The sequence below is a fragment of the Sinocyclocheilus rhinocerous genome, unplaced genomic scaffold (genome assembly GCF_001515625.1).
Source record: "Sinocyclocheilus rhinocerous isolate Xijiao unplaced genomic scaffold, SAMN03320098_v1.1 scaffold638, whole genome shotgun sequence".
Lineage (NCBI taxonomy): Eukaryota > Metazoa > Chordata > Actinopteri > Cypriniformes > Cyprinidae > Sinocyclocheilus > Sinocyclocheilus rhinocerous.
The window spans coordinates 19,918-35,980 of NW_015664206.1; the positions used below are offsets into that span (position 1 = coordinate 19,918).

The window sequence follows — 16,063 nt, forward strand, 5'->3', positions numbered from 1 at the left end:
ACATAATTACCCAATAAAATCAGAGCAAAAGTATTCCAGATTATCACCTTATTAGTACACTGACTGTTTGAAACATCAACATTTCAATATAAATATGCTCACAAATTAAGATAAGAGTTGTTTCATGACATTTCACGCATTTCTTTTATTTTTGTGGCGCGGCTCCTTTAAAGACGCTGACTTCAGTGTTACAAAACACAAACACGGGCCTTTAAAGTGACTGTCTGTGTGACAGATCCGGTAGCGAATACACGAATCTAAAGTATGCCAGTCTGTCGTTGTGGATTTTTATTGTATTATGTTTCATACTAATGTCTCCTGCAATGCAAGACGAGACTGACACAGAGTGAGTACCGAATCTGAATATACAATCATAATAACGTTACAAACATGAGATGTGAGTCGCTCATGTAACATTAGGTTTCCTTTTATTATGAAACACAGTGTGTGTTTAACATGCGAATATTTCAAAATCCCTGCAGTGAATGATTGATATGAAGTAATAGAATAATCCATACATGCTCTGTGATGACATAACGTTATGCAAAGTCATGCTGAGCTGTTACATCACTATAGTTATGGCTCGTTTTTTGAACTAAATAACAATCATTTACAGATTAACCTTTATGTGTTATTATTCCTTATAGGAGTGATAATTTTAAATTTAAGACTAAATTTAAATGTAAATGCTAATGGCAACTTCTTTTCATATGGTATACAGTACAGTCCATAAATAGAAAATTATAATAAAGTGATTCTCCTAACATAATTTACGTCTTAACCTTTCTGTCTAATTATTGGTTATAGGAATATAACCAATATAGATTAAAGTTTTAATTGAAATGTCAATGGCACCTCTTATTTATATGATGTACAGTCCAGAGCATAAATAAAAAAAATATTTTATAATAAAGTGATTCTCCAAACGTAACATTTCTGTCTTATTATTGATTACTGGAGTATTCGTTTTTAATTTTAAGACTGAAATTTAAAGTTTAGTGCTAATGTCAACTTTGATTCACATCGTGTACAGTATAGACATTAACATTTTATTTTATTATTATTTTTTTTATAATAAAGTGATGCTCCTAACATTACTTAAATCTTTATTTAAAAAAATTTTTTTCTTTTGTGTGCTTGTGTATGAATTATGCCCTCAAAGCATTATTAATACTGGTTTTATTGGCAGCAGGTGACAGGCTTGTTCTGTGTATAAAGGCAGATGAAGTAGCTCTGTATGTTCACAGACGGATGACATGGACAGTCTCATAGTGCCGCTCTCATCCATTCACTGACTTTATAATGATCTCTTTCTTCAGGCAGACCTCTGGGAACTGGTCTTGGTGGCCCTCTTGGAGACCAACATCCATGTCGTTATTGAAAATTGCCGAAGCTAAAATTCTTGCCTGTAAGATCCTCACTGTCCCCTTTTAATATTTAGAAATTTTATCCTATTATAATATTTTATTTAGAATATAACTGAGATTATATTTTATTAAAATATATATTTTTTTATCCTATTATTATATTTTATCCTATAATAATATTTTATTTTATCTTAATTTTTCCCAATATGCCCATTCTGCCTGTTGTTCAGGTATCCAAAATGACATTTGGTCCAGATTTGTGACTTTGCCAAATCAAAACAGAATATGGACCCTTAAAATCACCAATAAATCAGCACACAAACATAAAGACGAAGGTAGAGTTTCCAGTCTTGTACAGTTGTATTTGTAAGAGTTTTGCACACTTAAACATGCCTCCCTCTCTCTCTATAGGTGCTCAGACGCCCCTAGTGATGATCCACGGGTTTGGAGGAGGTGTCGGTCTCTGGATCCGTAACCTGGACGCTTTGAGTCATTCTCGACCCGTCTATGCCGTTGACCTGCTGGGCTTCGGTCGCAGCTCTCGCCCGTCGTTCCCGTCTGACGCCTTATTGGCTGAGGAGCAGTTTGTTACTTCCATAGAGCAGTGGAGACAATCACTGGGGCTGGAGCGCATGATCCTATTGGGACACAGCTTGGGTGGTTACCTAGCAACATCCTACACAATCCAATATCCAGAAAGGTATCTAAAAAAGCCTATGCAGTAAATTATAGTGCAATAATAGCAATAGTTTCTAACAATAACTGTCATCTACTCACACTTACTTTATTTTAAAATCATTTCATGGAACACAAATGATATTATGCAGAATGTTTACTGATCTTTTAAAAATTTCTTTAAAATATTTATGTTTAATTTTATGTCATTAAAGTAAATAAAAAAATAAAAAAATATAAATACAATAAAAAATGTGTGTGTGTGTGTATATATATATATATATATATATACACACACACGCACACACAGTTACTTTTTTATGATGAATATAATTTATATATAAATTATTTTATATATATAAATATATGTGTGTGTGTGTGTGTGTGTGTAAATATAATATATATATTCTAAAAAAATAAAAATGTATATATATTTGGTTCGAAAAGTATTTGGACACTTAGGCCACAATTGAAAATGTATAAATATAAGGGATAATATGAAACAATAAATATATTGTTCAAAATGAAGACAAAAAGTCTTTGTGGACCATGTTATAATTGTTAATATAATGAACGACACGATCTTGACAGCAGTTGTGTTTTTGTCCACTAGAGTCAGTCACCTCATCCTGGTGGACGCGTGGGGTTTCCCTGAGCAACCTCAGCCTCAGTTAGAGGGGTCGGGAGGTCAAGGGTCAGAGGTTAAAAGGGTCTCACCGCCTCGCTGGGTGAAAGCTCTGGCGTCAGTGTTCAGCCTCTTCAACCCGCTGGCCGTCTTCAGAGCAGCCGGACCCTGGGGTGAGTATCAGCACCATGATGACAGCGACTTTGTTCCAAAACCTAGCATACTAACTGAAATGTAACCTCATATTTTACTGATCTGGAACAATATTCATAAGCTGCACTCCTCACATGAAGCGCACAGGACATGCAACTCACTACTGACTTTGACAGTAATAAAAATAAGCTACATTGTCAAAAACAATGTGACCCTGGACCACAAAACCAGTCTTAAGTCGCTGGGGTATATTTGTAGCAATAGCCAAAAAAACATTGTATGGGTCAAAATTATTGGTTTTTCTTTTATGCCAAAAATCATTAGGATATTAAGTAAATATCATGTTCCATGAAGATATTTTGTCAATTTCCTACTGTAAATATATCAAAACCTAATTTTTGATTAGTAATATGCATTGCTAAAATCTTCATTTTGACAACTTTAAAGGTGATTTTCTCAATATTTCGATTTTTTTGCACCCTCAGATTCCAGATTTTCAAATAGTTGTATCTCGGCCAAATATTGTCCTACCATACATCAATGGAAAGCTTATTTATTCAGTTTTCATGTGATGTATACATCTCAATTTTGAAAAATTGACCCTTATGACTGGTTTTGTGGTCCAGGGTCACAAGATTTCTGATACTTATGCTATAAAGACGAGGCTGCTGATTAAATTTTTTTTTATTGTTTTATTGGAGTGTCAGCGTAGTAAAATAATTATAAATAATAAATTCCGTAATTCTAATAATGGAGTGTTCTTTATGATTTACACTTTTTATTTTATGTTTGTGATTAGTGTTAATTATTTTTTACTCAGAAATAAAAACATTTAAGTCTTAGAAATATGTATATAGTTTCATAATTATTCATTATAAAACAATTCAAATTAATTGAAATAATATGGTTTACATTTTTTTTTATTACAGTGAATTTAAGAATGCATTTTCTAGTTTGTGATTAAATAGCAGCATTTTCTACCTGATATAATATTTTGAGCTTGATGATCTAAACCATTCAGAGCTTTATAAGTAATTATCAAGATTTGAAAATGTATTCGATGTTCAATAGGGAGCCAGTGCAGTGCTGACAGAACCGGACTAATATGGTTGTACTTCCTGGTTCTAGTAAGAACTCTAGCTGCTGCATTTTAGTTAGATTAAAAATGTAAATATATATTGAGAACCACTTCTCTATAATAATCATACACTGAACAAAATTATAAACGCAACACTTTTGTTTTTGCCCCCATTTGTCATGAGCTGAACTCAAAGATCTAAGACTTTTTCTATGTACACAAAAGGCCTATTTCTCTCAAATATTGTTCACAAATCTGTCTAAATGTGTGTTCCTGAGCACTTTTCATTTGCCGAGATAATCCACCTCACAGGTGTGGCATATCAAGATGCTGATTAGACAGCATGATTATTGCACAGGTGTGCCTTAGGCTGGCCACAATAAAAGGCCACTCTAAAACGTGCAGTTTTATCACACAGCACAATGCCATTATTGTGGCCAGCCTAAGGCACACCTGTGCAATAATCATGCTGTCTAATCAGCATCTTGATATGCCACACCTGTGAGGTGGATGGATTATCTCGGCAAAGGAGAAGTGCTCACTAACACAGATTTAGACAGATTTGAGAGAAGTAGGCCTTTTGTGTACATAGAAAAAGTCTTAGATCTTTGAGTTCAGCTCATGACAAAAACTTAAAAATAGTAAAATAGTCTGATTTGTAATTAAAATTGAGTATATTTATCAACATTTTTCTTGCTTCTGCCATCTTGAATTTTTTTACTGTGCTCGTCACAGTTCATTATGGGTTTGACTTCTTCATGAATCATACATGTGATTATGCCTTAAACTGGGTATCTAATGCTACTTTTCTCTTAATTTTAATGTCTTAAAATACTGTCTGTGTAGGCAGCTTACTAGGTTTTGGGACATGAGCAGATGAGCAATTTGCTTTGATTGAAGTTGATGATACTTCAGAATCTGTTATTCAAGACATCATCACGTCACATGTGTTCATGCAGGTCCAGGGCTGGTCAGCCGATTCCGTCCCGACTTCAAGAGGAAGTTTGAGGATCTGTTTGATGACGACACCATGATGCGATACATTTACCACTGTAACGCTCAGAAACCAAGGTACAGTCTTTCTACAGATGCATTCTCCTGAAGATGCAGAAGAAACTGTATATTGAATTGTCTTTTCCTCCCAGCGGTGAGGTGGGTTTCAAAGCCATGTCTGAGTCGATCGGCTGGGCCAAGAGGCCGATGGTTCAGCGTGTTCATCTGCTGCCACCGTCGATGCCCGTCAGCTTGCTGTACGGCGCACTGTCCTGGGTGGACCCATCCACTGGAAAGACAGTCGTTCAGATCAGAGGCAAAAGCCCCACCAGTGTCACAGTGAGAAATGATTGCGTTTGCAATGCAGGGCACTTTCTAAATTCATTGGTTGGAAATATTAAAAATGACAGTTTCTCTCTACAGCTGATCGAAGATGCTTCCCATCACGTATACGCCGATCAGCCAGAAGAGTTCAACCGAGTAGTTGAGAGTATTTGTAATACAGTAGACTAAATATGATGCACATTGGTTTGTAGTTGCAGGTATCTGTATTTTTGAACATTTAAAAGCTAAGCTGTTCTCAGACCTTGTCGCTTCATATTCAGATTGTACTGTTTGTGGCCTTTAATGTGGAACAGCTCAGTAATTATACTGCAGGATTCAATGGAAACTGGTTGTATTTGTATTTTCTAACCTATCCATCTTATTCTTCAATGTGGAAGTAAGCATATGGGCGAGACTTCCGGTTCATTAGCCACTGTAGCGAAATAACCAGAAGAATAACAACGTGCAATAAACGGTAAAACTGTTTGCACTACAAGCCAGTGTGTTCATAATTAAGATAATACATTAAAATAATATGGTAAGACACACCAATTTGCAATATCAAGCAGCAAAACGAGCTGTATTGCACAGCTGAAAATAGCTGGACGCAGATGAGACCGGAAGCCAGACTCCTAAGATTCACAAATGGCCGCGCACCGCTTTTTTGGAAAAAATAAGGTTGGCTGTAAGGTGGATTCAGATTTCTTTTCAATCATGCACTGAGAAAGTCATGCTGTGTCATGAATGCATTGACAGTGTTTGGACAGTCATATCGACTAAAAGAAGAGATGTTTAATAATTCATTCAGCATTATAAACGATCGTCTGTTTTTATAATGTCCAGATCTCATTACATTGGTGTACGTTTAATAAGAGGTGCCTGCATTTGTTTGTCTTTATAGTCTTTTTATACTGCTGTAGTGATTATTTTTTATGTGTACTGTATATTTATTTAAGCATTTTATGTATATAATTATTTGCGCATCAGTGTGGCATCACCCTGCTCCAAGTCTGTGATTCTTACACGTTTTGTTTATCATGATAATCTTTAAAAATGAACACAACTTTTATGAATCCCTGAAGCCTAAATACAATCGCCAAAAGTAATTAGCTAAAGTTAAGCTATAAAGGAACAACAACCTCTGCAGTCCCAATTAGCCACTTGGAACCACCTTTTTTCAAGATTCATAAAAGCTTAAAAAAAATAAGGAATAGAGAATCACTGATGTATATTATGTTGTAGAATAAAGGTGAAAATATCTTAAGCTTGTCTTAAAGGGGTCATGAACTGAGAAATCAAATTTCCCTTGCTCTTTTGACATATAAGAGGTCATCCTGTAAGTTTATAACAGCTTTTCCTGTAACCAAGCTCAGAAAACAACTCGTTTTGGAATGTGCCACTTTATGACGTAATAGTGCAGCGAAAGCCCGCCTCTGCAACTGTCAGCCAATCACAGCAGTGGGCGTTTACTTGCGAGTCTTGAATGCACCCCTCCTATAAAAACAGACAGTTCTCCAGAGGGCTCAAAAACAGGATAGAAAATAGCCTATTACTTCTAAATTATGATGTTTTTTAAATGTAAAATCACACTAGCATTATAAGTGAACCTCAGAGAACATTATAAAATAGTTTTAAAAATGCAGTTCATAACCCCTATAACATCTTGTGTGTGTGTGTGTGTATGTTTCATGGAAATAAGTAATAGCTAGGTTTGGGACAACATGAGGGTGAGGAAATGGTGACAGAAATTTAATTTTGGCTGTTAACTATTACTTTAATAAAAAGTAAGTTTTCTACTTTATCCTCCTGAGACCCTGCATCCTCATATGAGGACATTATATTTTAGTGAATGACACCTCTGAAGACCAGGCTTCCTGCTCTTTAATGATCATCATTCAGTCTGGCCACTTTGATTGCGCATAAAAATAGTGCAGAACTCCCCAGGGAAGGTCATTACCGAGTGGCACCGCTGCCGTTAGGGCCACTGTCTGTGGACCAATCATTTATTTATTTGAATCCGAGCACGAGAGAAGCGCTCAGAGAAAGACACGGCTCAGCAGGACGGCTCTGTTTTCCTGTCTTCAGGCAGGTTTTTTGTGATAGTTTGTCATTTCATCCCTTCATCATTAAAGTATAGAATGATTAAAACTTTAGTCATTTCCTTGCAATACATTATGCCTGGGATTTAGTATCCTATTTAGTGCCTAGTATAGAGAAGTCTAGCTACTTTAATGTTTGTCTAATGTGATCTACTTTTAAAAGTAATATGTATGTAAAATGTAAATGTAAAGTATGCACTGGTTACTTTTTTTTATGCAGCTCTATGCAGGGATTGAACTTTCAAGATTAAAAAAGGATGCAAAAGCACAATAAAATGATTATAAAAATAGTAAAAAAAAAAAAAAAAAAGCACTTCATGACCGCTTTAACAGACCCTAGTGCTGAAAAATAATTTCTGGATTTTGGCCCAATAAAATACATCATCTCTGCAGCACTCTATTTTGTTTCTGGGAGCTTTTCTCTTGTGATTACAAATAAGTGACGGTACCAGGCGCTAGACGCACCATTTTGATTTTTGAGGTAAGAATGCAACTTTGTATCACAAAACAATTGTGTGCCAGCATGGCAGTCTAATCAATATAAAATGGTTCATGATTTAAAAAATCATACCTGATATTTCTGACTTGTTCGTCATTCTAGAAATGGAATGCATTTAATTGCGAGATACCACATATACAGTACTCCGTTATTCTTGTACATCTTGACAGATGTAGTAGGTCATTCAGGACAGGTAAATACAGAAAATACACAGACCATAGATTCCATACTGCAAAAATAGTATAAATAGTATGCTGCTATGGCATTACAAACATATTTATATATTTATTTAAGCCAGACTAGGAAACAAGTTGAAGCAGGGGTGCAATGCAGAAAAGGATAAGAATTTAGATATATAAATTATTTATTTATATACTCTACTTATTTATATAAACACTATGATATCCATGAGTGAATTAACGTGTGGTAAACAATTTGAAATGCAACACTCTTAATTTAGGCACAGGTGTTTGGTGCGAGCGGATTGTTCAGTAAACCTCTTCAACAACAGGTTAATCTCATCACAGATGACATTTGTTCCAATTCAAACACAAGGGAGTGTTTTACTTCATCTTTCCAAATCAAACACACAAGTCTTGTCAAGCAGGCGAAAGAAACATCTTCAAAAAACTACCACAGAAAACAGAATATGGTGTTAATAAAATGCTGTTTTTTAAAGAAAAAAAAACATAACGTAAATAATACAAACATACATAAACTACTTTTATCTCCTTCATAAAAACCTAATATGCCATGAAGTGTAAATGTCTTCATATTAGGGGTGTGCGATAATGACAAAAAATGATAACGATAATGACAATTAGACGCTATTTTGCTGAGCGTGTTATTTTGCTGGTATTTTGGCAGGTTTAGGACTGCCGTGGACAGCTGACTCCAAAAGCTTTTGATGTTCTTCATATTCTGTGCGGTGATTAGTTTGCAGGAGTAACAGAAATGTACTTTTCCAATAATTTTACATTGATTTTTACTTTTTATGTGCATTTTGACCTTTACAAGGCCACTTTTTATTTTTCTAACCTATATGTATGCATCATATTTTGTGTCAAATTCGTACATTTAATCAATCAATTCAAATAGTAAGACACTATAGTGCTGCTACCAATCAAATGAAATCAGTATCAACAAAATTTGTGGTTGCAATGCAGAGGTGGCACAGAAGCTTCATCTGGAGTGGCATTTAGATGCATTCACACAGGCTGTTTAATGCATTTAACCTGCAGTTACAAATGCATAATTAATGTTTTGATGTTTTAAAAACAAAACGTTCATTTGTGATATTTGAAATGATTCTGGGGGGGAAAGGGAAAATGTACTTTAAATATAAACCTAAAATCACTGCATGAGTGAGTCATTGAGTCATTCATTCAACTGATTCGTTCAAACACCGTTGTGTTGCTCGGAGACACAAAAAGGTTCTGCTGTGGCTTCGTTTGAAACAGCAAGTCAATTAATATTAACTTCTTGTTTATTGGACTGTTTTATAAAATCAGTATCACATCTGCGATCGAACTGATATTTGGAGAAAAAAACTACTCTTTGTGTGATATTAACTGTATCAGCTGATATAAATATAAAAGACATATAAAAGTCATACAGGGACATATTTGCCCCCTTGTCTTGAATTTTGGGGGAATTCTAAATGTATTTTAATAGACTAAATCATGCAGTGATAGTGTGAATTCTAAATATGCTCGCGCATTAGTCTAAACTGCATCTCATAGTGTATGCGTGTACTTTCTGGGTGTGTTTTTGTTTGTTTTTTGCAATATACTTGATTAATTTTCACATCGCATATCGTTTAAACAACAATTATGATATTTTAGATGAACAGTCATTAAATAAAATGTTAATAACCATGTGCTAATATATAAGAGCTTACTTTTTTCAGTGGCAAATAGAAACATTTGATCAACTAAACTAAACAACAGTTAATACACACAGTAAAGCAAATACAGTTTTTTAAATAAATGTCTAAAATGAAATAAAAACTAACTTCAAATTAGGGACATACAGTAGGAGCGCTCTTATGTGAAAAAAGGGTTATTTCTTTAAAGAAATAACCATATGGCTCAGCGTAAACTACTTAAAAATGCTTTGTGCAGTTATAATGCAGATATAATACTGTGAAGTCTGAACAGCAGACTGAATTCACTGGCTCTCGTGAACGTCGATGTCGGCCACGCCGTGCACCTGCGACAGCTGTTTGCAGTCCAGAGATGCCACCAGCTTCCTCTTGCCCGCTATCGTGGGGATGAAGTGCTCCGTCACCGTCACATTGGCATGTTTGCTCACATCACTGAGAGACAAGAGAAAGAGAAGACATGGAAGAGTTTATTAATATTTAGAATTAGCTTTAATTTTTATATGATCAGTTCTCATTTTAAGTTTAGTCATTTTCTTATGTGTTATGTGTTTTTTGTCATTTTTATTAGATATTTTTTAAATATCTAATTTTAATTTATGTCAGTTTTAACCATTTTAGTAGAGCAAGAACAATGAACTGAATTGTGTACAGGTCAGTGTTATTTAGTACTTTATATTATAATATGTATTTGTATTATAGTTTTTATATTTATTATATTATAGTTTTATAGTATTTATTAATACTTAGAATTAGGTATTTTTATATATTAATTTTCATTTTTGTTTATATTTCAGTAATTTTATTTTTAGATTTTTTTAGTTTTTGTTTTCATTAGTATATTATTTAAATATTTTTTTATTTAGCTTCATATTTATATTAGTTTAGGTTTTAGTAATTTTAGTACTTCAACTTAAACTCTTTTATTTTATTTTATTTCAGTTTATCGATTTTTTCAATTTTATTTTAATTCAGCTTTATTCCAATTAATGAAAATCGTTTTTAATCTTTTTAGTTGTAGTTTTAATTAATAACACTGGATCCTGTGTAAAGTTTAACCATAATTCGGAACTATTTCTAACTATTTCTAGTGGAAATCAACCAAGATCCTAATGGAAATTCCTGCAAGATTTTATTATTTTTGGATATTGTGCAACGTTCAACAAAACTCTACTTGTATTATACTGGAATAGGGAAATCACAGAGAGCAGTTTTAAAAAATTTCAAACAATTTTCTTTAAATATCCTACAGGGGCATTTTATCCAGTCTATAGTCATAATAGTCCTGTTGGGAACTTTGTGCTCTATGGGATCTAGTTTTTGTGTTGTGTTTTGTTTTGATTCCCTAAGAAAATTCCCACTAAGATCCTGTAGGATTGTTTTCAAATGGTAGAATTCTGAGGAATCCTGCACACATTCCGTTCTAAATAGTCAGGATGACTAATCTTGATGAATTGTGAGGCTCTTACCCGACTCTGATGGGATGGAGGTCTCTCAGCCCCAGTCCTTCCACTCGGATAACCACATTACGGAGAGTACAAGGCAGAGGATTTGTGAAGGTGATCTTCGCGGACGTCTCCTTGCCCACACACGCCTCTCCTATAGGCTACAACAAGAAACAAAGCACATTTACAAACCCTTTCCAATTTTAAGATGCAATAAAAGTATCTGCAAAGTATTATTGTGGTCAAATTTGGGAGTAAACACAACTGTATAGTGGTAAAAGCAGCTGACGGCTCTGGATGTCTCACCTCAATGTGGAGATCAGGTGTTCGGAGCCTAAAGCTGGTCTGATTGGCCAAAACCTGCTGGGTCTCACTGACCCGTCCTGACAGGGTCAGCATGAGCGCAGCCTGGTCCACCAGCTGATTCTGATACTGCGTGTATGGCAGCACCCAGTCAATGATCTTCTCTAAAGGACGTAAAATAGACATGAAGAGATTATCAGCAAAGGTTATGAGCTTTAGACGTGACATCCCTCAGTATATACTGTACTCTGCCTATTTTTAAATGCTATATGGATTAAATAAATAAAATAATTAATAAAATGTTATGTATTTTAATTTTTTTATTTTATATATATATATATATATATATATATATATATGATTTATTTATTTATTTATTGAATTTAAAATGGTTGTAAGAAATATTTTATGGCAAATTTACTAGCAATTTAAATATGTATACATTTATTTACAGCAGTAATACAAATTTGAGTTCTTTTCTAAAGGATGTAAAATAGACAATTACAGCAATGGTTATGTTTTTACAATTTGATATAAATACATATAAAATAAAATTATTTTGTTTATTAATGTTTTATTAATTCTTTTATTTATTTAATTTAAAATAGCTAAATTTACAGTAAAAAAAATATGTATGCATTTACAATAGTAATACGAATGTGAGTGGATTATTGTTTTCATGAAAATTTAAACACTACAAGTATACAATATGCAACAATAAAGGTGTGATAAACTTTCACATGACCTCATTATGTTGCCAGCTTAATTCAGCAAATTGCATCAAGTTATTTCAGAAATGAATGTGTTGTTTAAGTACAAAAATGACTACAAATAAAAATTAATTAAATGAATGTGATTAGCGTACATTTTATATGGAAAAGCCTTGGCAGTCTTTATTCATACAATGAGAAAATATGTTTGATGTGGTTTATCACATTAGAAATGAAAGCGGAAACTGTGTATACTATGGAAAAAAGTCAGAATTGTGAGACATAAACTCAGAATTAAAGTTTATAACCTGCAATCGTGAGATATAAACACTTAATTGTGTGAAATTGTGAGATGTAAACTCAGAATTCTGAGAGAAAAACTCAAAAGTGCGAGATAAACTCACAATTAGTTTGTAACTTGCAATTGTGTGTGTGTGTGTGTATATATATATATATATATATATATATGTGTGTGTAAAAGTCAGAATTGTGAGATAAAAGGTTGCAATTACCTTTTTTATATTTTTATTTCATGGCAGAAAAAGCTTTCATCATATACTGCCCACAGTTTGCATAGTTAACTGTAGTATGAATAGTATGCTAGTATGCCATTCCGAACAAACCCAAACTCACCTTCCTGTGGCTTGAGCTCCACATTAAGCGTGTCCTTCTTCACGGTGTCCTTCAGCACGCCGGTGTAGTACATGACCGCCACCTGGCTGTGGAGGGTGGTTCTGCGCGGCTGAGAGCTGGTGTTCTTCACCACGATCTTCAGCTGAGCATCTCCTCCCATGCGTGGACCTTGTGTGTGTAAAAGTCAGAATTGTGAGATAAAAGGTTGCAATTACCTTTTTTATATTTTTATTTCATGGCAGAAAAAGCTTTCATCATATACTGCCCACAGTTTGCATAGTTAACTGTAGTATGAATAGTATGCTAGTATGCCATTCCGAACAAACCCAAACTCACCTTCCTGTGGCTTGAGCTCCACATTAAGCGTGTCCTTCTTCACGGTGTCCTTCAGCACGCCGGTGTAGTACATGACCGCCACCTGGCTGTGGAGGGTGGTTCTGCGCGGCTGAGAGCTGGTGTTCTTCACCACGATCTTCAGCTGAGCGTCTCCTCCCATGCGTGGACCTTCCCCCTCCATCATCACCTCCACCCGCACGTCCTCAGCAATGGGACTGGAGTAGACGTCGGGTTTACTGCCATAGCGACAGGCGGTTTCCACGGCGATACGCTCCTCCTCTGAGTCTAATGTGACGGATTAAAAAAAGGAATGTACATATATCCCACATTTTTCAAAATGTACACTTTTCTGTTGAGTAGAATAAAGAAACTCATACAAGTTTGGAACAAGTTGAGGGTGAGTAAACGATGAGAGAATTTTCATTTTTGGGTGAACTGTCCCTTTAAGTCTATTGTCTCGTTTGTTTATATTTTGTGTAGCTGAGTAACTGAGACAATGCTGATATTGTTTCCTGTGGGTGGAACTCGGTTAAGTTTAAACTACCCGTTTGGAGATAATGACAGGTATTTTGGTGAAAAGGCTGAGTGATTATGGCAGAGGAAAGTTAAGTCGTTTATCGCTGATTCAAACGGGTATTGTGTTTTCTGTCCTAGCCATCACTTCTGCTCGGTGTTATATGCTCTGGTAAGACAGCATTGACAAAGAACATGAATTTAACTCCTGATTGTATGGATAAATCTCACAAAGAAAGGTTATATTGTTCCCTAAAGGTCAAATAAATAAAAAAATCTATTTTTTTTTATATAAAATCAAATATTAAAAAAGTTTTTTTCTATTTGCTAATAAATCATTTTCTTTTTTTATGTATACATTTTCATGTATATTCAATTAAAAATTATGTTATAATAAATAATACATTAAAAAATTATTTAAATAACATCTTGTATAATAAAGCTTTTTTATTAAAGAAAATCACAATGTAAAAAAAATAATGTTTATGCAAAATTATTTTCTTTTTTTCTTTTGATTTGAGGTAGTAATATGACATTTCTTCACAGTTTTTGTGAGATTCACTCATATTAAAATATATTTCTCATACGAGTGTTCTCATAATTTAACATCACATTATTTCATCATTATGTACATATTGGCCCTAATATATTAAGTAATATTTGCTCAGGGCCTCTTCTTTTGACAGCTGCTAGTCTGTATTTCATGTGTTTCTGATGGGTACAGGCAAAACGGAACACTGAGATTGATGTTTAAAATGTGTGAAAGAGTGTGTGTTTCTCACCTTCAGGATATTTGTAAAGGTGTGTGATGTCGACCCGCTCGTCGGAGCCCACCGCCTTAGTGCTGATGCAGTGACCGACAGCTTTCTTCTCACTGTGGATCTGACTGAAGGTGCTGTCCAGGTTCCTCTGCCAGTAGATCTTATCACTGTTCACCTGCAGCAGAAAAAGCACAAGGTTTAAAGCTGAAACTCCTTCAAAGAGACATGACTGTCAAGATAAATGCAGGTTTAAATGCAAACTGAATCTTACAGAGGGTATAAAGAAAAAAATTTAGAAGGAATGCCAGCACGTCAGGACCGGTCTGTCCTGTAGCATATTCACATTTAACAGCATCCACAAGCCTTTTAACTTCTGTACTGTGATATACTCAGAGTGAAACAGCAATTCATTTTACTTAATTAATGAGAAAAATGAAAGCAAGCAATAAAAATACATTTTGGGTTATCAAATAAAGCTGAAATGCAATAATATATGAATATTAGAAGAAAAACTAAAAAATTACAAATGTTGTCTTGGCAACTAACTCAAATGAAGTAAGATTTAAATTTGTATAAAATGACAAAAAAGTATAAAAAGTATCAAAATGACTAAAACCGAGATAAAAAATTAAAAGCCAAATAGAAATACACACACACACACAAAAAAAAAACACTTAAAATAAATAAAACTAACAAGAAAAAGAAAAGCATAAAAGAAAGCTAATCTAAAATAGTAATAAATACTATAAAATAGCATATAAATAATACTAAAATAACACTGATGATGTCAGCCGAAATGGTAGATTTATAAGAAGCTAGCAGGAGCAAGCTGTTATATTTTAATGCATACATTTTTAATAAAGAAAACACATGCACAGTTGCATGTGCAATTACAGTATTTTCTGGAAAATAAGTTGCACATGAAATTAAGTCGTACTGTGTCAAAATTGCATTGTTAAAAACAAAAAACAACACACACACACACACACACACACGTTGCATCTGTGCATGCCACATTTTATTTTAACATTCAGAAATAATGAAGAGAAAACTACTGCAAATAAAGCAAAACTTTTATAAATATTATACACTATAAACATGTATTATAGTTATGCACACTTCATAACAAATCCTTTAAATGTAACCATATTCGAAACAGAACAGGAATTAAACTTATAAGAATAAAAAACAAACAAATTATAGTGGCATTCATTATTAACAACATTTATTATAAACACAAAGTCTAAACGAATATTTTATATTCATAATAGATTCTTATATCTTTAGCTTTGGAATATAAGTTGCAGTGTGTTTCAGATAATTAAAAAAGTGGCTTATATTCCAAAATATGGTAAAATGTAGCTGGTGCCCATTTCTTAAGTAATTTTCAATGAATGTGTATTTTTATTTGTCTGCAGTAAATTTTATTAAACTAAAATTCACTTTTCTAGACAGAAAGGATGTGTGTGGTTTTTTTTTTATATATAATGCTAATTTTAAAGGGGTCATATGATGCGATTTCAAGTTTTCCTTTCTCTTTGGAGTGTTACAAGCGTGCATAGATAAGATCCCTAAAGTTGCAAAGACTAAAGTCTCAAACCCAAAGAGATATTCTTTATAAAAGTTAAGACTCGTCCACGCCCTCCTAAAACGCCTCGTTTAAACAC

General features: G+C 33.9%; 2 protein-coding genes across 3 annotated transcripts in view; one reads left to right on the forward strand and one right to left on the reverse strand.

Annotated features, from left to right (window-relative positions):
* The first annotated feature begins 208 nt into the window (after nucleotides 1-208).
* LOC107729967 (protein ABHD4-like) lies at nucleotides 209-5,677 on the forward strand. Its single transcript, XM_016540701.1, has 8 exons — nucleotides 209-346; nucleotides 1,320-1,408; nucleotides 1,598-1,702; nucleotides 1,779-2,067; nucleotides 2,656-2,840; nucleotides 4,858-4,969; nucleotides 5,044-5,230; nucleotides 5,315-5,677. Exons 1-8 carry the CDS (start codon nucleotides 312-314, stop codon nucleotides 5,402-5,404), a joined length of 1,092 nt encoding a protein of 363 aa, XP_016396187.1. The 5' UTR covers nucleotides 209-311; the 3' UTR covers nucleotides 5,405-5,677.
* A 3,667-nt stretch (nucleotides 5,678-9,344) lies between these two features.
* tgm1l1 (transglutaminase 1 like 1) overlaps nucleotides 9,345-16,063 on the reverse strand; it is a 26,647-nt gene continuing 19,928 nt past the window's right edge. The window contains exons 10-15 of one of the 2 annotated variants that reach the window (XM_016540709.1): nucleotides 14,418-14,571; nucleotides 13,291-13,407; nucleotides 12,787-12,954; nucleotides 11,447-11,607; nucleotides 11,165-11,301; nucleotides 9,345-10,130 (exon numbers count right to left, since the gene is read on the reverse strand). In XM_016540709.1, the coding sequence (XP_016396195.1) occupies nucleotides 9,983-10,130; nucleotides 11,165-11,301; nucleotides 11,447-11,607; nucleotides 12,787-12,954; nucleotides 13,291-13,407; nucleotides 14,418-14,571 (885 nt within the window). In that variant the 3' untranslated portion in view covers nucleotides 9,345-9,982. Of the gene's footprint in view, nucleotides 10,131-11,164; nucleotides 11,302-11,446; nucleotides 11,608-12,786; nucleotides 12,955-13,122; nucleotides 13,408-14,417; nucleotides 14,572-16,063 lie in introns of both variants that reach the window. The other variant, XM_016540710.1, reaches the window with a different exon arrangement.